This window comes from Nannobrachium achirus, assembly GCF_963921795.1.
Source record: "Nannobrachium achirus genome assembly, chromosome: 11".
NCBI lineage: Eukaryota > Metazoa > Chordata > Actinopteri > Myctophiformes > Myctophidae > Nannobrachium > Nannobrachium achirus.
The window spans coordinates 20898194-20925618 of NC_137820.1; the positions used below are offsets into that span (position 1 = coordinate 20898194).

At 44.0% G+C, this 27425-nt stretch overlaps 1 protein-coding gene across 2 annotated transcripts in view; it reads left to right on the plus strand.

The window, feature by feature from the left end:
* Nucleotides 1-330: 330 nt before the first annotated feature.
* scaper (S-phase cyclin A-associated protein in the ER) overlaps nt 331-27425 on the plus strand; it is a 117355-nt gene continuing 90260 nt past the window's right edge. For both annotated transcript variants that reach the window (XM_080736316.1, XM_080736317.1), the window contains exons 1-8: nt 331-602; nt 10728-10854; nt 14525-14601; nt 15903-16100; nt 21100-21200; nt 23546-23662; nt 26324-26451; nt 26872-27140. In XM_080736316.1, coding sequence (XP_080592442.1) covers nt 432-602; nt 10728-10854; nt 14525-14601; nt 15903-16100; nt 21100-21200; nt 23546-23662; nt 26324-26451; nt 26872-27140 — 1188 coding nt within the window. In that variant the 5' untranslated portion in view covers nt 331-431. The remainder of the gene's footprint in view (nt 603-10727; nt 10855-14524; nt 14602-15902; nt 16101-21099; nt 21201-23545; nt 23663-26323; nt 26452-26871; nt 27141-27425) is intronic.

The following is a 27425-nucleotide window of genomic DNA, read 5'->3' on the forward strand; positions in this document are numbered from 1 at the left end:
AGCAACAGGCCCGATGAAAAGTACATTTTATTATTTCCCCCTTCTAGCCAAGGTATGGCAGCTGCCATAGCTTGCCATACCCAATTGACGCCTCTGCGTCCGTCTACCGTCTACAATGGTTGCCATGGTAGACACATAGAGTCCCGCCCTAGAAGCCCATGCGGCGAATGTGATTGGCCCACATTTCATTTGTTTCCATCGCAGACCGAAACGATTGGACGGCCGCGCTGTCCGTCTGCCGAAACCGTCAACTAGCACACTTCCTGCTTGTTGTTAGGTTGTCCTTGCTTGCTGTCATTTTTTGTGTGTGATGTTTATTGGGAACAAGAGGACAACTCCATCCTTTGTAAACAGAATAATTTCCCTTATTATCCCGCCCGGCCCCCCCAGCCCCACGGAGCGCTGCTGAACTTATTTTGAGGAGTCGATAGATGTCAAAAGACGGTCGTCGGCGTGGCGCGGGTCTTCCTCACCGCCTCGGCCCCAGAATGAACGTCGGCCAAGGTGGAGGAGGAGACGGCAGGGAGAGGTCTGGGAGCAACAGCTCTGGGTCCTCGCATGGAGGAGGCAAGGGCAGGAGCACTCCCATTACCGCCTTGAAGGTAAGAGAGCAGCGATATACGCCCATTACCGCCTTCCCCCGTCTCTAGTCCATAACTCTAGTCCAGTGGTTCTCAACCTTTTTAGGCCGCGACCGCCAAAATAATCATATTTTAACTGGGGATCCTCCCCCCCACACCCACCCACCCTGACAAGCACGGACCTTAGAGTTGAGGCATTACATTTTGTATAACCACCCTATAACATGGTTATATTGTGAAAATAGCAGATCTACATAACGCCACATTGTGAGCATGTAGATGGGCTATTTTCACAATTTCTGCCTCTAATATTAGACAATTTGGCCAATGTTTAATTTGTCATTTTAGAGGTATTAAAAAGACCTTAAATTGTCACTTTAGAAATGTGCAGACACCCTCTATACACTTAAACTTTACGTTGGTTTCTTTATTGTTGAGAGAGAAAACAATGTTTCACATCAAGCTAATCATGTGGGGACCCCCCCCCCCCCAAATAACCTGGGGACGCCCCTGGGGGTCCCAATGCACTTAAATATCATGTTGATTTGTTTACTTTTGAGAGAGAAAACAATGTTGCACATTATCTGGGGACCCCCCAAAATACCTTGGGGGTCCCGACCCACAGGTTGAGAACTATAGTGCTTACTTAACTTACATTGCAACACATACTGGATCAGTGGTTTTCAACCTTTTTCATATCAAGGCCGATTATTTATTGGGCATTTGAGCCGCGGTCCTGCCGGTCCACCATTTAGCTGGAGACCACCTCAAGGACCACACGTGGTCCCCGGACCACTGGTTGAAAACCAGGGTAGTGAGGGACTGAGGATACTACTAGATAACAGGGAAGGATAGCTCATGGCTTGTACAATCGATCGACCTCACCACTGATTTCCCCTTGTTCCTTTCGGTCGCTTTATTATGTTTGCGAGCCGGAGTAAATGGGACGATTAAAAACCTTAGATTAAACCTTAGAAACGTCGTTAGTGATGATTTGTCTAACTGTAAGTAATTTGCATAACCCATTTTCTGTTAGCTGTTACTCAGTCACTCAGCACTGCAGTAGTAGACAGTAGATACAGTCACAGAGTGAGGTGTCTGTCTACATACCCTACCCCAGTTCCTCAGCCAAGTGTGTTCTCAAATACATGTTGTGGACTAAAAGTAGGCCTATTGGATTTGAGATGTAGTGGAGTTGAGTAGAAGTAAAAAAAAAAAAAATTTTGGGGGGGTGCGCGGAACTCCACAACGGGGGTCTGGGGGTCCTCTCCCCAAAACTTCCTAACAGATATATTTTCCTGTGTTCTGTTGAATTTTTGGAGCGGTGAAAGCGCTCCCAATAGACAGGTATGTCCGTGGGTATGTGGGTGGGTGGCTGGGTGGCTGGCTGGCTGGCCGTGTCCGTCCGTAGCCTGGCAATACCTTGAGTGGCCACACACAACACACTAGTTAAAGGAGGGGCGCTGTTTTGTGCAGGCCAGGCACACTCACCACTCACACACGCACGCAACACGCACGCACGCACGCACGCACGCACGCACGCACGCACGCACGCACACACACACACACACACACACACACACACACACACACACACACACAGAACACAGAATCAAAAACATAGATCTAGAACACATAGAATCAAAAACATAGATCTAGAACACATAGAATCAAAAACATAGATCCAGAACATATAGAATCAAAAACATAGATCTAGAACACATAGAATGTAAAAACATAGACCTAGAACACAGAATCAAAAACATAGATTAGACACACACAGGGTATAGCTGCTCAGATTCACTGCTCCACTTCAAACCGAGGTTTGATTTTTTTTGCATGTTTGATACTTTTATCAGGCTTGCTTTTCTAGCAAGGGTACAATTTCAGCCTTAAAATGCCAAATGTAGGTGTACAGATTTTATGACTGAAACAAAGTAAGACATCTTTAATAATGCCTTCTCATCTTTAAGTCATTTTTTAAGTGACAATCTGTATGATCTTGCATGCATTGTCCACACCCCCATTAAAGTGGGGGGTCTCGGGGTCCTCCTCCTCCCCCAGAAAAATGTTAACATAGTAGATGTCATTTCCTGTGTTGTGGTGAATGCACACATTCGAAATATAGGGCTCCGCCTCCGTAGTAGTTCTGCAAAATGTATGCGACTTCGTAGGAAGCCTTGTTTAATGTATAGTCCGTATTTTTAAATAAAAATAGTTTTTAACAAGTGTCACTGCTTTTCCTGTTTGCTACAATGTTAGTTGCAACAGCGCCTCTTGGTGGCCGGGAAGCATTATTGTGCATTCTTCCATATACACATATGTCATGTCCTTGTATGAGCGAATGGGGGAATGGATGAACGTCATGTGATAACAACAAGTGCAGCCATGTTTAACCAAACCAGTGATGCTCGATTTGGAATCGACACACACTTAGTAAAAACTAATTTTATTAAAAAAAACGGACTATACATTAAACAAGGCTTCCTAGTACGAAGTCGCATATATTTTGCAGAACTGCTACGGAGCCCTATATTTCGCATGTGTGCATGTGTAGAGCCGCTATTCCACCTTTGCCGACCATCCCCCCGAACTGTCTGACAACTAAGTCTGTAAGATTCTCCTGCCGTCGCCCCAACGTCACAATGCGGATGTTTCGGCAGGGGAATCTTAATGTAAGGCTACAATTAATGTTACAGAATGTCAACATCGGAAGGGAATTGTCAGTTTTGTTACACCATCCTTCGAACACTTTACACTTGTGAATGCAGTGAAATTGGTTCTGGCATTCTGAGTCAATGTTGTAACATTCAGTGAAGCCCCAGAGTGCTCAACTTGAAACACTTGTTGTTCTTTTCAGGCCCACAGAGCTCAGGTTCGGGGTGGAGGGTGAACATGAGTTGCCTGCGTAATAGAAGTGGTCACAGCCAGTCGAGCAGGAGCTGATGTAATTTCACTAGTGCGTGTCGGGCCAATGGGGGGAGCAAACTGTAGAATTAATGTCAGGTGCACCTCGATTGACAGGACGAGGAGTGTGATATCCTTGCGTGAGGGACATGCGGGACGTCGTGTACGGTGGTCCGCGGCATGAAGTGTGAGGAGGGGGGGGGGGGGGGGGGGTGATGATTGTAGTTAGTAAAGCCATGAACCAGCCCACAACAGCCCTGCCAATCGGGCTCAGCCCTATTGGCACGATGGTTTGTACGTTTGTCTGGCGAGTGGGAGCCCTGGGTTCAATCCCAGCTTCCACGCATCTCTACACTTGCTTTTGCCTTTATTGATAGATTACAGTAGACTGACAGGAAATGGGGAGAGAGAGAAGGGGAGTGACACGCAGCAAAGGTGGTCGGGATCATAAGTAGAACCCGCAACACGCTGTCAGGCTGCATCAACACAACAGACTAGGTGCCTTGACCGCTACCCCAGCCGCCATCGATTGATTGTTTGCTGATTGCTGAACCAATCAACCAGGCATGTGTAAACCTTGATGGCCAAGAAATGTGCCATCTATTGTCTAAAATAACCAGAGTTACCTTAAAGACAAACTATTGAGTCCATCATTGATCAGGATGGATTAGAGGGAGTGTTTACTTTAACCATCATCAATTACACACAATACCTGATTGATCAGGTAGGGACTAGGCACATACATGCACAGTCAGTGACACTGACTGAACACACTGCACCACAGCCTGGCCATTGGCTGCAGGCTTGCTGTATATATGGGTGGCTGCTTGAGATCAGAATCATGGCCAAACAAGTGGGACTTCGGTTGTGGCCATAGAACTTTAGGTTAATTAGTAATTAATGAGGTCTGCACATTGTCGTTTCTTTTATGGTTATTCTATTGAGAGCACCTCTTTCGTGATGGTTTTGAACAGTATGAGTTGGTAAATTTGCCATTCACTTCACTCATAATCATACTTTGGTCAAGATTAAATGTATCCCCTGAGCAAGCAGGCAGGCTCTATTAACTCAAAGGTAAAACATGTCAGCACAGGAAACTGGGTTTAAATTCGGGGTAGAAGAGGAAAGGTACATAATGCAGCTTTTCCTGCGCATCCAATCCCCTCACAGGTAACCTCAGCACACATGTATACTGCAGCCTATGTGCTGCCGACACGTCACCTTACTTCTGCCGTGGAACCTTCGGCTCCAAGCCCCGTCTTAAAATCTCTAAACGTTTTCCAGAGCAGCATGCTAATTCTTCTACTTTTTTTCTCTGCCATTTTGCCATGATGCCCCAAAAGGTACAGAACTGGCCTTGTTTATTATTGCTGTTGGACAGAGAGTAACCTTATATGACTCGACTCCTTTATCCTTCTTGTTAATATTCACATTGGTTAAATATTTGTCAAACCCAGTAACCTCACTTTCAACTAGCTCTGGTCCTTAGCGTTAGTGGAGTTCTCCCTAACGCTATGTTCGTCTACCTTGACAAATCCGTAAAGACCCGTCGTCTGGTCCGAAAATAACAAAAACTGTTTCGCCCCTCACCAAACCAAAGGTATCAGTGGGGAGTTGAAAGCTTGCTCTACTTAGTGGACGTGGTCTGAGCCCCCCACCACACGATTGAAATACATTTCTAGGGTAAAATGAAAAATATTCACCAGATGGAGACACTCTTCCTGGTTGAAGCTGTTTTTACTAAACAGCGCTTCCAGCGTCGCAGAGTTGAATAACACCCAATGAGACTAATACTCTGTGTAATTCGGTCCTCTGACCTGCGTGGCAGTAGTGAGTTGGCACCTTTATGGCGACGACAAATAGTGAAAAACTAAAAGAAATATGGAGTCTCCATCCAGTGGAATATTTTTCATTTTACCCTAGAAGTGTATTTTAATCGTGTGGTGGGGGGCTCAGACCGCGTCCACTAAGTAGAGTAAGCTTTCAACTGTCCACTGATACCTTTGGTTTGGTGAGGGGCGAAACAGTTTTTGTTATTTTAGGACCAGACGACGGGTCTTTCCGGATTTGCCAAGGATTTGGGAGGTAGACAAACATAGCGTTAGGGAGAACTCCACTAACGCTATGGACCAGAGCTAACTTTCAACCTGACATCCCTATTTTGGGATGTCATGTTCAAATGTCATGTTCAAAAATAGCAGAAATTGTAAAGCTTGTAAATTAGCTAATTTTGAACTGTGAAATTAATACATTCCTTATTAATTAATCTTAATGATTAATGTGATATATTATCCTGGTTATTTAATTACAGAAAATATTTGTGATTTGTGTGGATGCTCAGTTAGTTATTTTTGTCATCACAGAAAAACAAATATTTCAACAAACGGCACATTTCTTAGGAAATACAGGCAGCCAGGTTTGTGTTTTGGCCCCTAGCGTTCTATGATTCATCAGCCTGCCAAATCCAATCGGACCCAGAGTGTCAGCCTGCGTGGCTAATGCAGAGACAGCCTTGTATCAGAACACTGCTTTAGCCCGCAGCTACACTCTCATCATCACTGGCAACACTGGCAGGAGCACCAGGGCTGAGGGGCAGGCCTGCTGCTGAGTGCACATGACTACGCAATGCTGTGGCAGAAGGAGAGTGAGTGTGAGAGTGAGGGGGCTGTGATGCAGAGCTAGCAGAGAGGAGAGAAGCTGTAAACATTACAAGCTGTATGTGCTGGAGAGCAGAACGGAGTGGCATGCAGACAGACGCAGACAGACAGACGGACGGCGACAAGCAGTGGCACAGGCCTGAAAACTCATCAGAGTGCTGAGGGTCCTGGCCTAAATACTGACAGTGCTACACTGCTACGGACAGAGAGGACCGAGGGTGGACTGGCAGGCTTCGAAGCACTTGTCTCTCTCAATCGCCATTGGAGGAGGGGTCGACACAGCTGGGGACGTTGCTATAGCAGTGTCAGGGTTTCACAGTGGGAGTCTATTTTGGTCCTTCCGTCAGATGACGATGTCACCTTGTGGGCAATGCCGGCAAGAGGAAAGGGGTTGACTGAAGGGGTCTGCTAAAGTATGTCAGGGCTGGATGAGGACGAAGAACCTGCTTACAGACTCTACTTCTACTCTGTATGTACTTTCTGATCTCTTTTTTTCCCACTCTGTCTCGTCTAGTGGGCTAGTTCTAGTTTGCTGTCTTGCTGCCTGCGTCTCTGTTTGTAGGCCTTTTTAGAAGGGAAACCCTACACCTGCTGGCTGCCCCCTCCCTTCGCAGAGTCCTCAGAAATTGGCCAGCTCTCTTGTGCATAAAAAGATGATTGTCGCCGGCCATGTCAGGACAGAGAAGAATAAGTTGAGCCCCATTTTAAACACTTAAGCCTTACGCACTTAGTCATACAACCAATAACTCAAAATAGCGACTCTACAATCACAACATGTTGCATCGTGCTACATTGTAAGGTTTTAGATAACAATCTTTGACACAATATGTCATTTGTTTTATTTGAAAATAATATTTATTGGTTTGTTGAATCTTTCTATTTCTTTGAATTATTTTACGAAATTATGAACATTTGCCCAAAATAGGGATTTCTGTGTTAATTTGGTTAAAAAGTAGAGTTGCAGCTCCAAGGGAACACAACACGGCCCAGGTGACGGGTTGTCTGCAGCTGATTGATCAAGAAAGCCTTGCTCAACACTTCTGCTTGAAGGCTTGCAGCACATGGCTAGCTATCAGTCTCTGAGTGGTCTATAGGCTTGGTATGTCCACACAACAGTCATCCATCATCTGCTGGTTGCCATGTCCAGGAAACGCAGAGTAAATATTTAGGCTACAGTCTGCTGCTGGGAGATGGGTTGCTATTATGGTGACCCACTCGAGTTAGCTTTAGCCCTCTTCAATGTGTTGTTTGATGTTCCTCTATTCCTTTACTGTCTTGTTCTGCATGGGAAAATAAAGCCTTGCTTGCTACATTACATGTAATACTTTCACTCCCCAAAAGTAGGTCAGTCGGATAGCTTCCCCCAGGGACATTAAATAGTAGCAGACCAGTGCACTCAGTGCATGCTGTTTATGGACGTGTAAAACGAATGAGGCACGTTCACGTTTCTGTCAGTGTTAAAGGTGCAACTAAGAGTTTGTTAGAGACGGGATTCTTTTACACAAGCTTATGTCTAAAATGCCACTGCATTGTGTTGGATGAGCCAGGCAATATGTCAGTCATTTGATAATGCCACTACTATATAATAATCTTTCTACTATAATAGACAGGCCAGCTCCTGGTGTTGTTTAAGCATGTCATTGATAGACTCTCACACCACTCCTTCTACAGATTCCTCCTTTCACACATACATCGCTGCATTCCCCCCCTACATTCCTAGCTGCTTTCCCTGAACAATGTACAATTAAACAAAACAATAATTTAATGCTATGACGCGAATTACATCATAGTACGTCCATTATAAACCTTCCGGCCGAAACACAGACTTACAAATTGTTCCACGCTGCAGTGTACTGATGAGTGTAGTAGGCCTACTGTGTCCCCTGGTGGCAGGACAGTGTAGTGCAGACATTATGATCTTTCCCAGTACGGGACAGTAGATTATACACTGCTACTTTAAAACAGTTCTGTGTCTTCAATGACTATGATCAAATGTGATCGCCCGTCAGGGCGCGATTTCTAGATATGAGCGGCCGCGTTAGCGGCCGCGAATTTCTAGTTATACTAATTGAAAGAATGGCATGCATGGTAAATTGTTGGTGCAGCCTGCTTGTTTAAAAAGTAGGATAGGTTTAGTGAATAAATAAATTGTTCAATGATTAACTCACTCATAATTACAGTGAAAACCTGATGGTTTCTTTCGTATTCAATATCTTTTTTAATAATCTTTAAGGGCACATTTTTCATGCATCCTCCGTGGAATTGGTTGATTCTATTGTAAAGGTGGTGCTGAATTGTACAGGCTATTCTGCTGGGAACAGAATTAACATTAAGTGGCTACGATATACAGTACAGGTATAGATAGTACTATGATAATGCCTTGCATATCCTGCTGCTCTATTGGGTAAACACTGTGTGTAGTCTTATGCAATTCTTTGCAAACCTATAAACACAATTCTTAAAATTAATTACAGGATGTTTAAAGAGCATTAACTCATGTGCCAGAGCGCTTGGAACATGCTGCACTGTTACTAAGAGCGTACATCTGTGAGAGGTGATGAGTGTGTGTGTGTGTGGGGGGGGGGGGGGGGGGCTTCATGAGGAAGTGTTCTGGCATCAGCTGGCATTCGGTGGAGCTGAACTTAACCACTTAACCACCCAACCAAAAAAAAAAAAAAAATGCCCACAAAAAAGATTAAAAATAGACGATCTACAAGCTAACATTGCGCTACAAAGCATTGTGTGTGTAGAACGGTTATTTAAAATGTTATCTTTTTGTTATGGGCATGTCAATAATGACATGCCCAGAATTGGGCCATACTTTTTTAATCATCACTTTGACTTATGCATTATTTGACATAAGTAAGGCGTATATTTCATTATTTTTTCAAGGAACAAGCTTCTGAAGGCATCTCATAGCAGTTTTTAGGCACAACAATACTGGTGCTGTGTTATTGTTATCCAGCACCCACACACTACAGTAATATGCTCTAAGATTATGATCAACGACATAGCATGACATCTCTGTGCATGGCATTTGCCTCAGCAGATATGCCAGCAGACGATCAGAGGTCATTGATGCATGCTCAATGTGTAGGTCAACCATGGTGGTGTGCACGGAGCAGACTAGAGCTTCTGCCCCCAGCCCTTTCCCTTTAGTTTCTTTAGTCTAACTGAGCTCCATTTAAGTGAAAAGGACCTTTTCTTTGACGATGGCTGGCCAGATTTGCTGACGTAGAAACATAGGTTTTTCAAAAAATCTTAGAAGGATTCAAAAGACAATTATAGAATCTGGTCAAAATTCTAAATTTCAAGATAAGCTCTGTGCTTTGTGTTGATCGTGTCCCAAAACAACAATAAAATAAGATCTGGTGTTCCCAGAGGTGAAGTGGACCTTTAATGGCTTTTGTTAAGGCATTCCTCGATACATTTCCCCCCCATGATTAAGCCGAATCTTGGGGGAACAGGGTCAGATGAGCTCCCTCTGGTGTTATGCCTTCGGGCATCACTCACTCACTAGAGAAGTAGTTTGACCGGTAAGCACTGATCCTCTGAGTATCTTAAAGACCAGACCTATTGAAAGATGCTGTTCTCTGCCTTCTACCTTGAGCCAACCCAGACTAGCAAAGTGGGCTGGGATTCTTGGGGATGAGGAATCCCCATTCCCCACATTAGTTTGTTTTGAGAGGTTTGTACAGTACTTGTATATTTTAGTAACATTAAGATGTTTGGGAACCACGGGGAGCCAGTAGTCAAAATGACATTGAACTAGAAGCAGTGCTCTTCCGAGCACAGGTCTCCACCAGGCCACACAAATCGGCCTGTTATAGCGCCACCATGAGGCTGATTTAAAAAATGTGGGGCAGAGGTTCTGAATTAGCATCCAGGGAGTGTGTGTGCTCAGTTTGGCAGCGATCGGGCCAACGGCGCCGGAGATTAGCTGGTAACAACCAGGCCACACAAATCGGCCTGTTATAGCGCCACCATGAGGCTGATTTGAAAAATGTGGGGCAGAGGTTCTAGATTGGCATCCAGGGAGTGTGTGTGCTCAGTTTGGCAGCGATCGGGCCAACGGTGACTGAGATTAGCTGTTCACAAACTGCGAGGACGCACGGACGGACGCACGGACGCACGGACGGACGGACGGACGGAGGGGAAAACATACTCTCCCTCAGCCTTCGGCTGGTGGAGACAATTAGGACTCGAGCTAGAGTGATGGCTGACCTTTGTTGCCATTTCTTCACAGGAAAGTTTGCTATTGGAAATACAACCCAAATAGGTAACCTCTTCTGTGTGATTACATGGTCGAGGTTGACCTTAGACCGAAAAAGAACGGATTCAGTTTTCCCCAGGTGTATTGACAGTTTATCAGAGAGCAGAGTGTGGATATTGTTGAGCTGTAGAGCTGAGGGATTTTTCAACCTGCAATTTGTTCTTGTCCGATCCCACTTTGAGAACAAGCGCATTACGTAATATGCAAGAAAAAATGCAGAAAAGAGCAAAAATGTTGCAAAAGTGTGTGTCTGCAACAGCTGGACGTGTGGGTGGGATGGATGAATCCTATCCTTTGTTGTGCCTGCAGGCGTCCTTCCAGCGTTCAAACAGCCATGACAAGGTGAGGAAGATCGTGGCGGAGGAGGGCCGTGCAGCTCGAAACCTCATCGCCTGGAGTGTCCCTCTGGAGAACAAGGAGAACAAAGAGGAGGAAGGTAGGTGGTGATTTTGAAAAGAATATTGCAGACACAGTAATGTTCCCTCCTCCCATGTTTAGCTCCCACACACACACACACACACACACACACACACACACACACACACACACACACACACACACACACGCTGGCCACCCAGGGTTCCTGTTATGATGGTGAGATGAGTGACTAAACTTACAGTATGGCAGGTGTCACATCAGTGCAGTCAGGAGTTCATATTGAAGTTACCAGAAGTTACCAGAATAGACATTGTGGTCCTCTTTTCTTTTTTACTGTTCAGGCCGTTGTTCTTCAGCGACAGATGGCGTGATGATGTTGCCTTCAGGTGGCTGACTCAATTCACAATTACAATTTACGGTTTAGGCATTTAACAGACACTTTTATCGACTGATGAGATCAGAGTAAATAAAGTGGAATGAACCCTAGTCAACAAACGACAAGGTAAATGACCAGGTAAACATCAAACCTAGCATCATAGCAGAACTGATCTTTTAAGCAAGTGAGTCAAGCGTCACCGTCATACTACGGACAATGAATTAGGCTTCACTTAGCTAGGTCAGTGGTTCTCAACCTTTTCAGGCCGCAACCCCCAAAATAAACATATTTTAACTGGGGACTCAGTCCCCACCCTGACGAGCACTAAGAGTTGAGGCATTACATTTTGTACAACTATTTGTACAACATTTTGTTCTATTGTGAAAATAGCAAGTCTACATGCTCATAACACCTCGCATTGTGAGGTGTTGTGAGCATGTAGATCGTTTATTTTCACAATTTCTGCCTCTAATATTTGACAATTTGGTCAACGTTTCATTTGTCATTTTAGATGTATTAACTCATTTGCTGCTATTTTAAACATAGGCTGAACTGTTTTCCTGCCAAATTGTCCTTACCTTTTAACGTGGGCATGTGCACGCATAGTGCATGATCTGTGCGCGACTCATGTAGTAGACCGGTAGACTCGATGACAGCTTTCGAATAAAAAAAAATCCATTGGAATTAGGGCTGTCTTCGACACAGGTCGCGGGGGTTAATCCGACGCGTCGACGAATCGTTTTATAGTCTACTTTGTGTAAAAAAAAAAAAAAAAAAGTGTTGCTTTAAACCACGTCAACATAATAGAATAATACATTAAGAGATGAATTGAATACACGTGTTTTCGGTGATATCGGTGCGCGAGCACAAATGTTATCTGCATAGCAGTGTACAACCATAGAGTTATAACACACCGTTAAAACAAATAAAACATCTCCGCTGTTTCAACTCTGCCCCGTCTCTCGGCAGCGTGCAGTATAGATGAGACATTCGCGAACGATTCCGCTCTCTTGAACGGCTCTTTTAAATGAACGATGGGATCCAGGCAGTCCGCAGTCGCGGGACACGGAGCACTGACAGAGTAATGAGTCAGTGTCGAGAACGGATTCATTTCAGAAAAGGATCATAAACAGGTGGAGGCACAGCTCCCGCTTGAGCCAGCAGTGTGGACATGTCATGGACGCAAACACAGCGAAACACAATCATTCATCATGGATTACAACACTGGAACAATTCAGAAGCACTTTAATTAGAAAATGTAACTTGTAGCCTACACTTGTGTATGTTAATTTGACTTTAGAAGATTGTTTACTACTTCGTGGACGCGCGTTTGTGCTGTGGCAGGTTATTTAATATGGGATTTTGACAGCGTGCTTCCTCCTCTTAACGGAACACTGTCCCGGCTCTGAATGTTTTAACGAAGCGGCGGTCTGAACCGTTCTGGCCGTTCCGTCTCACTTTCAACCCGACGCTGGTGCGAGACAATAAATAACTGTTCGCCAATTGCTGCTTCTCATTGGAAGTACATGACACCACACCAGTCCAGCAGTGCACCGCAGTACTGGCAGTAGTAGGCTAACTGGTGATATAAAAAATATATATATTTTCGCTTCGACTCAAACAATTGGCGTCGATTCCCGGGGCTTAAAACGACGCGTCGATTTTTAGAAGACACCCCTAATTGGAATAGACAAATCCGTTGCCAGGCTGTTACCCCTGCTGTATCCGCCAGTGTTACATAAGAAAACATTGGAAACAGCCAGCTGGACACGTTCGCGCACATAGCAGACGATATGTGCGCGGATCATATGCCAGGCGGGCACAAGAATCAAACAGCTATCAAATAAATAAAAAACGCAAGCAGGATGCTTCCTTGTTTACATGGAAACTTATGGGCCCGGAGCTATGATTGGCTCTCAGACCGGATATGGAAAGCTAGATCCGGTCTAAACAGGAAATACGACCGGATACAGTTAGGAGGCTGGCCTAAAGTCTCCGAAGCGGCTATATTCAGCGACCATACTTTTAATTGTTTCATAATGATCAAAGCTAATTAAATTTCCGGGATCTACGGGCATCGCAGAGTGGTACAGCGGGAAATCTCCGGTTTCGACGGGGATCGCAGGAAATGAGTTAAAAAGTCCTTAAATTGTCACTTTAGAAATGTGCACATACGCTCTATACACTTACATTTTATGTTGGTTTGTTTACTGTTGAGTGAGAAAACAATGTTGCACATTAAGTTAATTATATGGGGACCCCCCAAAATAATGTGGGGTCCTGACCCACAGTTTGAGAACCACTGATCCAGGTCATAATGGCGACTGGATATTTTGGGCACGAAAGGTCATACTAGGTCACTAGCTCTCGTCTGCACTGTAGCATAATGAACCAGGAATTAAATAACATACCTTGTTTGACCTCACAGCTTTTCTGACAAAACCCTGGAATGAGTAAGAAAACCTTATGGTGGTTGTAGATTACAGTCCTTTCCCCAGCCCTGATAATGTCTACAAAGCATTGTTACACAATGGCAGAGTAAACTTAGCTATCCTGGAGATTTAGGCTAGCTGATCTCCAGGCAAGTATTTCATCAGGTATCAACTCATTGGACAAGAAATTGAATATATTCACAAAAGAGAAAAATGGCCGTTGTGTGTGAATATGGTCAGTTGTAGTTTAATGACTGTCGCCCTTGGGAGAAACTAGGGAGAAAAATATCCTTTATATGCCTGTTAGGCAGCCCTAGTTGGCAAAGTAACAGACTGCTATTTGTCCACATTGTTTAGGCTTTATGCCAAAGTAAGCTTTGTTTAGGCCAACTTAGTTAATCTCTCTCCCACTGTTTCTGTTTCTGGAGTAGACTCTCTCTCTCTCTTTCTCTCTCACACAAAGACTGGCACATCTCGCATACAAAGTAATCATGAATGGTATCATTTTAAACCTGTGAATCTGTGACATTTATAACTTAAGCAAAACGTCAATATTTTGTCTTATTTCCTTTAAAAAATACTTAGAAGTTTAAAAAGTTTGACCTAAAAAAAATATATATATACAAAATAGCCGATCTACAAGCAAGCGTGTTTGTTGTGATGTGGCACTGTTGTAGCTGGTAAATCATCTATTTTTGCACAACACTGTCGTATAAGGAAATATAAAATAGTGGTTAAAACAATCATTAGTTGCACTTGGACCCATACCTATCTTTACACTACAGTATCATTGTTGCTCGTAGAAGTGTTTCAGTTGGTTTATTTACGTAGGGCATGGCTCTTCGTTCTGTTAGTGACTGCAACCACCTACACAGTGCTATGCCACTATCATTGTGTTTTCTCATCTTCCCACATCATAGCAAAGTCCAAAAGCATCTCCAGCAGCAATTTGAGGGCACAAAGACTCAACATTGGAATCCATCGGAATAAAAAACAGGTATGTGCATTAGAGTATTGAAATAATGATATAATACACTTACAAATATAATTGCCAATTCTGAGAATATGAAATACTCAATGCATACAGAAACTGTACACAACACAAATAGGTTGTATCTAATAATTTATGCCAGAGGACCCCTAGTCCCGGACCCCCTGGGAGTCACTACAGGGGGTCCTCCAAATCTTGTGTGATAGAAACCTTTTTCTCCTTTTTTATATTAACCACTTGAATCTTAGCATCCATATTCTGAGAACTTTAGCCAAAAATAGCAGATCTACAGTATAAGCGAGCGCGAGGCGTTGTGATCTTGTAGATCTATTTTCGGCAAAGGTGGTGTTTGGTGTAGAGGGGAAAAGGTGCACACTAAGTACAGAGTGAAAGGTGAGGTTAAGTAGTGACGGGTTCAAGTGGTTAAATATCTGAAAACACAAATTGACATGAATCCAACATACACTAACGATAGTGCTGTCAAACAATGAAACTATGGAATCTATGAAAAGGTTGTGGGGGTCCCTGCTTCATCTCTCTCTCAACTAAGGGGTCCTTGGCCTGAAAACGTTGAAGACCCCTCAAATAGAGGTCAAAGGCATGCCATCAAGTGCATTTTACACTAGAGGGCTCCACACGCTCAGCCAACCCATCTTCCTCTTTCATCCCAGATGCATGGATCTGGGATTATGGCTTTTGTCTTCGTTACGCACGGGCACACATTATTGTGTATCATTATTTTATGCTTTAACTATTGAAAAATAGCAGATATACAAGCTCACAGCGCGGCACCGAGTGCCGCGCTGCGAGCTTGTAGATCTGCTATTTTTGAAAAATCGTGAAAAATTTGAATTTTGACCCGATTCTATAAGTGTCTTCTGAATCCTTCTAAGATTTTTTTAAAAACCTCTGTTTCTATGTCAGCAATCTGGCCAGCCATCGTCAAAGAAAAGGTCCTTTTCACTTAACTGGAGCTCAGTTAGTCTGTTCTTGAGAGAATACTATGTCAGCAGTGGTGCTCAAGCCTTTTCATGTGAAGGACCCCCAAAATGATATGTATTTGGCCACGGACCCCCTCTCAAAATATTTAGTTCCAGGGACCCTCCATAAGCAAAATTTGATTTACAAACGTTCGCTTTGAAAATACATATATTCAAAGATTTGCGAACATTTTCACGACTTTTTCCAAAATAGCAGATCTACAAGCTCGCAGCGCGGCACTCGGTGCCGCGCTGCGAGCTTGTATATCTGCTATTTTTCACTGGTTAAAGCATTCAATGATTTGATTTCCTGCCCTGTCTCTACAGAATGCAGGGGTGGAGAGTAAAAGCACTGCCGGTGCTCTGCTGGACAAGGGGGCAGAGAAGAGCCCCACTAAAGCCAGACAGCCGCGCAAGGTGGACCTGCGGGCGCGCTACTGGGCCTTCCTGTTCGACAACCTACGGAGGGCCGTGGATGAGATCTATGTCACCTGTGAATCTGACCAGAGTGTTGTAGAATGCAAGGTTGGTCTGTCTCCTCTATCAAATCAGACCCTTTTCAAATGTAAAATGTACCTTTTTTAGGGCCATCGATGCTGTAAACTGAACCAGAGAAAAAAATCTGAGAAAGGGGTAATTGGTGATGCTGAGCGGTGCTACGCTTGCCGAACACTAGAGGGGGATATTAAGCTGATAACTGTATTTGTCCCTCTGAGCTCACATTCCTGGTGATTTCTGCTTAATGTCAGAGAGAGGCTCTCCTAAGGCGCACTGGTGAGAGAATTATCACAGGCCTCTGTCTGGCCTGGCTGAGGGGATTGGATATTGATGACATAGTGTAAGCAGTGTGATTTGAATGTGTTCTGTAATATTTTTGCTGGATGGAAGTACGATCTATTTTTACTCCTTCACACCATATCACATGGCCCTGTTTGAGACAGCTCTGGAAGTTAACTCTCATCACTGAAATGATGCAGACAGCATGCCCTGTGGAACAAGATGATTGCTTCGGTGTTCAGCTTCATATCAACAGAGGGGTTGAGCAGCCAAATATTGGTGTTTCATCTGATATAGCACTAGTAAGTTGAGCAGAAATTATTTCGATTTTGCACAAAAAAACCTTCACAAATTTCTTGAATTGAGGATTTGAACTAAGAAATTGCGCATCAGTTCGATCACTGGTTTGATCACGTGCAAGGTATGTATTACATTTTGCAGTCTCTCTGACATTGCCTGATGTTGGTATCGATTCCTCTGCCATACAGAATTATGCGTAGCACGGCCACGGTGGACGGTCTGTGGTCAGTGGCGTAGCCCCCTGTGGTGCGGCGGACACGCTCCCCAGTTGACCCATGTCAGAGGTCTGGCCAGTGTTGTTCTCTCACGCCACTGTATTCTGTTCTCGCCCCAGTGACGTCTAATGTCCAGGGAGCTGGGCTGGGTGCTGCCTCTCTAATCTCCATCCCACCCAACGTGGCCTAATGGAACGTGATGGATGATGATGTTATCTGGAGAGGAAGCACATTGGTCTGATTGCCACCCCCACCACCACCATACACCCCCTCCCAAGCATAGTAACATTAATCTGCACTGTGTGCTTTCAAACAAACATTTTACCATTGTTTCCTGGGACAAAGCTCTGGTCCTTCATGACTTGGACTAATGATCTAATACAGGGGTCTTCAACAGGGGGTCCTATCTTTGTGTGATAGAAACCTTTTTCCCCTCCTTTTATATATTATCCACTCGAACCCCAGCGTCCATATTCAGAGAACTTTAGCAAATAATAGCAGATCTACAAGCTCTCAACGCCTCGCATCAAAGAGTTTTGGCGTAGAGGGGAAAAAGAGCAGACTAAGTACAGAGTGAAAGGTCAAGTTTTTTAAGTTCCACGGTTCAAGTGGTTAAATATCCGAAAACACAAATTGACATGATTCCAAAATGCACTGATGATTGTGCTGTCAAAAGATGAAACTATATGGAATCTATTAACAGGTTGTGGGGGTCCCTGCTTCAGCTCTCTTTCTCAACTAAGTGGTCCTCGGCCTGAAAACGTTGAAGACCCCTGCTCTAATATACTGTAATATAGAGATTCACTCTCCTATATCCCTCTGCTTCTGAATGAGAACCGCACAGTTGATTCAGCTGCATAATGTGCTTCCGGGAATGGTTTGCTCAACCCTAGCCCAGCAGAATGATTCATACGTGCATATTAATAACGCCCACTCTTTAACCCCAAGGCCTCCAGCCCCAATTAGTTCTTATCAACTCTTCCTTCCTCCCGAGTCCTGATTTATATGACATATCCCACATAGGAGCAAAAGAAAACGCTTGCCGTTCTTTTTTTGTTGTTGTTGATGACTCATTTTATTCTTCACAGATAAATGATAAGATTTATTTTAACAGGACCAATATTAGACGGGACAATGTGACATTAAGTAGAATAATCTGAGGTCTCTCTCTGCCATCTGAGCGAGTCGGCTCAGAAGTTTGTAAGTTGTCATTCAGGGTGAGTTAAAGGTAGACGGGGATGTGCTCATCGTGTCTTGTTTGGACTTAACGAGTACAGACAAATGCCGTTAACCGCCGGCTTTTACTGTCGATCCAACTTTGCGGTCTTCCGCCTCTGGCATTTGAAGCGTCATTCTTCGTGAAATGTTATGAGAGGGTTGTATTTAGGTAAGTGTGCCTGTTAACATGCTGTGTGTGTGAGCCATAGCTTTATGGTGCCCTTCACTCACTGTCTGTCCATCTGTCAGAGAACAAGAGTCTCCCCACCCCCTCCTCCTCCTCCTCCTCCTGAGCCTTCATTACCAAATGAACAGCAGGCCATGGCAGTGGGCCTGGCCTGTTAACCAGCTCTAATCAGCAAGACCTGCTGCTGGACACATCTTTCACTGCCCTGACTTGTCTATTAACTAAAAGCACTGTGAGGCTTTACTCTCAATTACCACTCCCTCCACACTCCCCATCAATCAGCTCTGTCTGTTTCACAAGAGCTCTGGGGAACAGATCTGCACACATTTGAGTCCACCACCTAGCAGGAACCGCTGGGTATGGTTGGTGATGGTCCTCCTCTGTCAGAATGAATCCCACACACACACACATAATTGTCTCCGCCAGGCCGCAAGGCATGGCCGAGACTATGTTTTGTGTCAGTCCGTCCGTCCGTCCGTCCGTCCGTCTGTCCGTCCGTCCGTCCGTCTGTCCGTCTGTTACCGGCTAATCTCCAGCACCGTTGGCCCGGTCGCTGCCAAACTGCACACACACACTCCCTGGATGGCAATTCAGAACCTCTGTCACACGTTTTTCACATGTGCCTGTTCTAGCACCACCAAGAGGCACATTTTTGGCATGTTTTGACAGTATGCTTACAATTTGTCCAAAAATCATGCTATAGTCATGTGATCAACATGGCTCTGTCCGATTTTCCTTATTTCACCCTGATTGGCTAAGATTGTGTTCCAAAGTTTGCAGGATTGGTTTGTTGTGAACAGAATGGCTCAACTGTGTGTGCAATTTTGGTGAAAATGTGCACAGTCTGCACACACATTCCCACTAGGTCAAGGAACAAATACCACCCTTTTCACATTGGGCTGTTATAGCGCCACCAGCAGGTAAACCTTTGCTAAACACATTTCTGGAACAAAATGCTTCAAATCATACATGCACCGTCCGATTTCCGTGAAAGGCCAAATAAGATATGGCACCCTTTTCACATTAAACTATTATAGCGCCACCAGGAGGCCACAATAACCTACCTGAACTGGTGGAGACCTGCATGTGCTCGAAAGAGCACTGCTTCTAGTGAGTTCTCATTTATTCTGGCTATTAATTTAACTCAAAGGGTGTACAAAGGAAACACAAGAGTGCATTCGGTTCCATGTGTACACTCTTGAGTTGTATAACGGGGCCTATGTCATGAAATGTCACTTTTTCGTAGTTTTTGGTATTTCTGTGATGTCCTATTAAAAGAAAAAGAGAGACATTTGAACACTCAGTCTCTTGTTGCTCCACCTAGTGATGTCACTGTCGGGAAGCAACAACATTTTCTCTCCATCCGCCACGTTTTCACACACTGTGTTGAAACTGGAAGTACTTCCTCCATGACTTTTTTATAATTCTTATCTGTGTATATACAAATATAGTTTTCTAAGCAAATCTTTTAGTTGCACCCCATTGAAAATTGACTCAACAGTGCCCCCAGCAGCCAGAACTCTTTATTTATCATGTATCATTGCAGCTGGATTTTATTTTTCCAACACATTGTAAGGACCTTGACAAATACAATTCATATATTTTTATACAACACCATAACATTTCCACTTTAATATTAAGGGATTTTCCAGATAATCAATATGGCAATCATATACAAGTAGTTTCCGTGCATTGTAACCCATTGTAAGCAACACAAAACAGTCAAAATGTACATGCATGTTTATGAAAGATTAAAACAATATAGAGGCTATGAAAGGGCATGCATATGAATATGAATTTAGAGTCCATGGCTGCTGTTTGCAGTGCTGAACTGAAGAATAAATAAATAAATCCTTGCACGCTGAGGACTCCAATGCGACAGATGCTTTTTTGCTCCAGACATACTGTAGTCCTGTCTCTTGCTTACGTTCATGCAGGGTCCAACATAATTGACAAACTGGATTAACTGAATTAAAAGCCAGCTTTGAGAACTGCTTAAGAATTCAATATGTCAGTTGTTGCCTTATGTCAGTTGTTGCTACCAATAGAAAGTGCTTTTATCTGTTATTTCATCTTATGTAAATATCTGTTTAGTAAACACAGATCACTGGACATCTTAAAAGAAGTTAGACTATTTTACGTAAATATATTCTTAAAAAAAAAGTTTTAAACTAAAAAGAAAGTATATTTACTCCCATCCCATAAAAATTGGTCAACGACCCAAACTTAGGTCCCAACCCACTGTTTTGGAACCACTGGTCTAGCTGATACCTTATTTGACCTTTTTGACTAACTCAGTATTGGCAATAATGCAGCTGATATCAACCTGTCGTTAAAAACATTTTCAAATGGAAGATTTACAAGTTTGCAACGCATTGCGACACATAGTGAACACATTGTGAGCTTGTAGATATTTCTTGAATATGGCTTAAGTGGTGTTTATTCTATATTTACTTGTTTACGTATTCATTGCATAATTATGTTGCCATTATAACTAAATTGGAGAGAAGAATAAAAAGAAAGAAATGGCACTACATTTACCAACAACTTGTTGTGATGTGATGCACAGGCTTATGGTCTGCTTTCTTTTTTCGAATATTGGAGCGAATTTCGGAACACGTAAATAAAAAAATCTACCTCACCGGACCATGGTTGATTTTTTTCAGATATTTGCAACTGTCGCCAACTGGGTCCCTTGCTCTCTCTCTCACTCTCCTCGCTCTCTCCTCTGAAAAACCTATACAAAACGCAAGGATAAAACGCAGCAGTGTGCAACCAGCTTTACTGCTGGTTCTCACTGTTCACGTGTTTGTTATTGTTATTGCAGGAGGTACTGATGATGCTGGACAACTACGTACGGGACTTCAAAGCTCTCATAGACTGGATCCAGCTCCAGGAGAAGTTGGAGAAAACCGATGCCCAGAACAGGTGATCTACAGTAGGGCTTTTTCTTTATCTCTCTATTACGGTGGTTCTCAACCTTTTCAGGCCACAACCCGCAAAATGATCATATTTCAACTACACAAGCACTTGGAATTGTAGGAGTTGGCATTAACATTTAGTTTGACTCGATCTATTCCATTGTGAAAATAGACAATCTACATGCTCTATTATAGCGCTTGCGAGGCGTTGTGAGCATGTAGATCTCTCTCTCTCTCTCCCCCTCTCTCTCTTTATCTCTCTCTCTCTCTCCCTCTCTCTCTTTATCTCTCTCTCTCCCTCTCTCTCTCTCTCTCTCTCTCTCTCTCTCTCTCTCTCTCTCTCTCTCTCTCTTACCTTTGTTGTGTTTGTCATTCACTTTCTCTCTCTCCCACTCTCTTGTCCAATCTTAAATTGGTCCCTGAGGTGAAACTGGAAGTGCTGCTGGTGTCTGAGCCTCGGCTTTCCGTCTCAAACAGAACAGATCGATAGACTTGGCTTTAATTCAAAGAGATCCCCAGTTTATTAGCTTGTCTTTAACACAATGACCACATTGACTAAGACATAAAAACCCCCCTGCTGCTGCCACCCGATTTGCACGCTTAAAGTGTTGTTAATCAGCGCGACAACCTGAAACTTTTTACATGCCTTGTCTACTACATACATTTTCTGTGGACCAATCAGCCTTCTCCCATCGCCAGTGTAGTTAGCCGCTAGGAATAACAATTAGTAGTGGTGTAAAGTAACAAGTAAACTTAAATACTTACTGTACTTGAGTAAAATGTTGAGGTGTTACTTTAGTATTTCCAATTTCCAATACTTTTACTTCTACTCCACTACATCTCGGATCCAAATATTATATTATATTATATTATATTATATTATATTATATTATATATATATACAAAACATACATTAACCACTTTAGCCCTATTTTATACCTACGCTATTTGAAAATAGACAATCTACAAGCTCACAACGCCGCAACGCGCTGTGAGCTTGTAGATCTGCTATTTTCAAACATTATTTTTTTTACTTTTGGTAGGAACGTAAAGGTAGTGTAAGTGATTTCACTTACCGTAAGTTTCAGTTTTCATTTAGGTGACAGGTGGGGGCCTTCCTCCAATCATGATCAAGTGGGGGCAGGCCTTGGTGCACGTAAGGCCCGCCCCTACTCGACCATGATTGGAGGAAGGCCCCATATATCCTGATTGAAGGAAAACCTGTCACCCAACATTTTTGGTGGAGGAACTGAAACTGCTGAAGTCCAAATATGGACCAAAACACTCTAGTACTGTCTATCAGAACATAGACCCATTTTGTTATTATTTGAATTAAATGAAATCACTTACCCTACCTTTAAGTACATTTTAATGCCAATACTTTCTTACACAAGTACATTTCGAATTCCACTTTTATTTCTACATTGCAGTATTGATACTTTTACTTAAAGGGGAAGACCACCCATTTTCAATATTGAAATATGTCATTAATATACCTTAGAGGAGTTGTGCGGAAATAGAAAAAAAGTTCCCCCTCTTCTGTGTTGCCTAGAACTGGAGGATTGATTTTGGGGTTTGTATTGTAAAGTACAATGTGTGATGTCATCAAGTTGTACTTTACAATACAAACCCCAAAATCAATCCTCCAGTTCTAGGCAACACAGAAGGGGGGTAACCTTTTTCTATTTCCACACAACTCCTCTAAGGTATATTAATGGCACAGTTCAATATTGAAAATGGGTGGTCTTCCCCTTTAAAGTTGTACCATGTAACTTTTTTTATAAAACAAATCTTAAAATTGTCCTAACTGTTAAATCGCTAAAGTTTTAGAACACCCACTCCGTTATTTTCAGCTTCTGAAGCCTTCTCTTTATATGTTTTCTATGATCCTGGCCGTGGACCGGATTTCGCGCCAAAATGACGTAATCTGCATCATCTGTATACGTTGTGTATACGTTGCCCAATCACATCGCCGATCATGCACACATGGTACACTACCGGCCAATCACAGCTTATCTGCTCTGGTCTCCAGGAAGCGCCTCCGCTTGGCTACAGTGTTTACCATGGTGAAGGATTTTAACCTCTTAATCCACAAATCCTGGCCAGAAAATTACGTTCTACCCCTCCACGGATTACTATCGGTCGCGGTGGTTTGCGGCGCCGCTCCGGTGGTCCGCGGCGGTGGTCCGCGACGACTCCGGCCGAAAAACGGCCGAAAAAAGCAATACCGCTACTGACCACTAGTTGAACTTACACAGTATAGCTTTAAGTAAAATAATGTGAGTACTTTTTCCACCACTGACAATTAGTACTGGTATGACAATGTCTGACTTGTGTCCATGTTCTTTTCAGACCCACCTCCTTGGCCTGGGAAGTACGTAAGATGTCTCCGGGACGTCATGTGATTCCAAGCCCTTCAGCCGACCGCATCGTTGCCTCTCCGAACGCACGTCGCACCCTCAACTTTGGGTAAGACACACAAGGCATACAGGGGAGCACAATGGCCTTCTCCACAACTCCTGGTGCTTCACATTTAAAAACAATACACATATAACAAAAAGAAATAGGCAAAGTCGTTTTAACACATCGACTGCCTGGTATTTATTTAATTAATTCAATAGCCTCTGCCAAGTTTTTGAGCGGTGGTCACAACGCTCCTATACGTGGCCGTGTGTGTGGGTCTGTCTGTCTGTTTGTCTGTTTGTCTGTCTGTCTCCGGGTATGTAGCCTGGCCCTGCAGTAACCTTTTCTGACCACACATGTTAAGGGAGGGGCGCTGTTGTTCAGGATAGGCCAGGCATAGGCCAGGCACACTCACACACAAACACACCCAGGGGGCACACACACACACACACACACACACACACACACACACACACACACACACACACACACACACACACATCACCGCTCAGTTCACACGAGTGTGATTTTTTACCTTATTTTCGACTGCATCAGGAACGCAACATGTGACCAGACGTAAACACAAGCTGTCGGGAACGGCAGTCTTTTCGTTCACCCGCAGAAGAAAAATTATAACCGCTATCATCTATGTTTTTAGTTATGGTCCATAGAAAAAGGCTTGTTTGGACTGAAAATGCAATCTGGGAGAAGATTCTGAGAATCTTTCTGAATCTTTCATAAGATTGACTCGGGCGCAAAGGGGGATTTCTGTATGACGTGATTTCCGGATGCATCATGGGAATTGAAGTCTTTGCATCACTCCCAGGTGTGGGAGACCACAGTCTAGGCCTCTAGGGCAGGGGTCTTCAACAGGGGGTCCGCGACCCCCAGGGGGTCCGCGGAGGTACTGCAGGGGGTCCGCGAAATTATTGCTTAAAAAAAAAAAAAAAAAAAAAGATTTCAAAAAAATGTTTTTTTTTTTTTTTTTTTTTTTTTTTTCACATTTGTTAAAAAATATATAATGATTCTATCCATTTTGAATCGCTTGAATACATGATTACTATGCAATTGACAGATTGTTGATATTATTGACATTGGTTCTCAGTTAATAAGTAGTATGTTTAGAAATGGTAGTGGTACGGCCCACCCTGCTCGCTGTAACTTGTACATGTTTAAAATAAAAAATATGTCGTAGCCCCGACCCCCCCCACCCTACGAGGTGGTAGGGGGTCCCTGCTCCATCTCCCCATCAGTTTGGGGGTCCCCGGCCTGAAAACGTTGAAGACCCCTGCTCTAGGGTTTACAACCGGAAAAGGTATAAGATGACTTTAGTCGTCTTTGGCAGTGAACCGTTGGATTTGAAAAGACGAATGTGACATTATAAAGTCGAGAGGGCAGACAATATTGGTTAAAAAATAGTCCTGGTGCAATATGAGCACAGTGCAGATGAAGAGCAAAAGTGCTCTTCATCTCTCAAGATGTTGGTTTTGGGGCCAATGTATGGCGAGCATTCAAGCTTCTGAAGTCTTCAGTCACGTACTGTGAGCAGGTACTGTGAGCTGTCAGGCTCCTGCATTCCGTAGCCTTGCTGCCATCACCATACCCAGGTTTTATCTCCCTCCCCACCATTAGACCCACGACATTTACGGTAAAAGATAAGCACAGACTAATTTTGTTACTATTGTATCATGACGTGGCGTAATTAGTAAATCGATGTTTGAAATGATGCACTTTTTCGAAGGTGCCGGCCACGCAGGCTAACGTTATCTGCTAATGGGAGGGGCGATTGATTGCTGTTGGCGAAGCATTTGTTTTAATGTAATTTGTCGAGTCTCTCACTCTCTGGCCATGGAAACTACGGTGAGGTGTAGATAAAAGTGTTTGTTAACCCATTTAGGCCTACAATTATTGAATGCTTTAACTAGTGAAAAATAGCAGATATACAAGCTCACAGCGCGGCACCGAGTGCTGCGCTGCGAGCTTGTAGATCTGCTATTTTTGAAAAGTCGTGAAAATGTGTGCACATTTTTCAATATATATTTTTCAAAGCAGACTTTTGTAACTCAAATCTCTGCTTCTGGGGGGTCCCTGGAACAACATATTTTGAGATGGGGGTCTGCGGCCGAATAAATGTAATTTTGGGGGTCCTTGACATTAAAAAGTTTGAGAACGGCTGATTTAGAGGAAGGATTTAGAAGTCGGGTCAAAGATCGGGTCAAAGATATTGAAAGACTTGCACAAATTTTCATGATTTTTCAAAAATAGCAGATCTACAAGCTCGCAGCGCGGCACTCGGTGCCGCGCTGTGAGCTTGTATATCTGCTATTTTTCAATAGTTAAAGCATAAAATAATGGTTAAAGTGGTTCAAATCTAACGCGACTCGGGCGCGTTCCAGGTATTTGAGCGTTAAAGACTGCTGAGGCATCGGTTCAATAGGAGCGGCGCTCTGTAATCGGATGCGGCAGGAAATGGGTATTGATCACGATGGAGGCCTGTTGTTGCTCAATACTGTCCCACACGCCACGAGAGTGGAGAGAACCGGGGCTTGTGGAAAGACCACCATCAGACTCAGACTAAGTACAATGTTTGGACAGGCACAATGAGCTACTTCGTCTTCAGGATAAGTAGTTGGCGCTTGGCTAACAGTGTGTTTTTATGGAAAACCTGCCTTCGTTGAAATGGGTTGCCACAGTGATTGGCTCGTACTGTGTGTGTGTGTCCTCCAGTGGTCCGCCATCTACGTTGGCTCAGGCTGCGGCTCGTCTCTCCCACACGGGCCCTAGCTGGGCTGACCGAGTCAAGAGTTCCCAGTCCCTTCCAGTCACCAGCAACAGCTGCCCCATAGAAAAAACAGGTAAGAACAGCTCCTAGTCCCTGGATGTGACATATTCCGACTATTCTAAGAGTGGCCTTCAAATTCTGGGCTTCTAGAGCACTGTTTCCCAAACAGAGGGTCGGGCCAAATTGTGGGTCGCCGGACAATTTTTTATGGGTCACCTTTTTTTCTGTTTCCTACATTTATTACATTTCTTTAATTTCAGCTCACAACGCATCGCGTTGCGAAACGTTGTGAGCTTGTAGAGGCTATTTTTTGGCACATGTTCCACCCCAGGATAATGGTTTTTGATTATTGCGATAATATCGTAAATTTCTTTGGTCCCAATAATCGTGATATGACATTTTCATGTCGTTGCATCCCTAATAGCGCGGGATGCGCATCATGGGTCCTCGCATGTTGGCGTCATCCGTTACATTCCCCTGGTGTGTGTCCTAGGTAAGAAGGACGCAGAGGGCTGGGAGACCGTCCAGCGAGGTCGTCCAGCCAAGCCTCGCTCTGCAGCCATCGTGGCCAAGGTCAGCCCAGTCGTAGCTCACGCCGCCTCCAACCAGGAGAGCCCCAAGAACGGCCAGGGACAGTATGAGCCACAGCAGGACGTCCAGCCTCCCTGCCCCAAGGACAACGATGGGGTCCAGTTGGTCCCTGTGGAGCCCGCCCTCCTGGAGGAGGAGGCAGGGGACCCCCAGAAAGGCAACATGATGGAGGTACTGGCTGATGTCTGCTCCCTCTCTCTGACACCCCCCCTCCCCCAGCAGTCCCCAGATATCAATTATTCACAAGGAGCAGAGTAACATTAGACTGTTTTATCAGCCACGTTGTTTTTGTTTTGGGCTCCACGGTATTCATAGACAGGCTGTCCAGACAGGCATATGAGCTTTTAAGACGATTGATTTGTACGCCGACATTTCAGGGGCAGAAATCCCATTTTCACTCTTCATGAAATAAATACTCTTATCGATGCCTTGAAACGCACGTGTTATGGCTGTGTT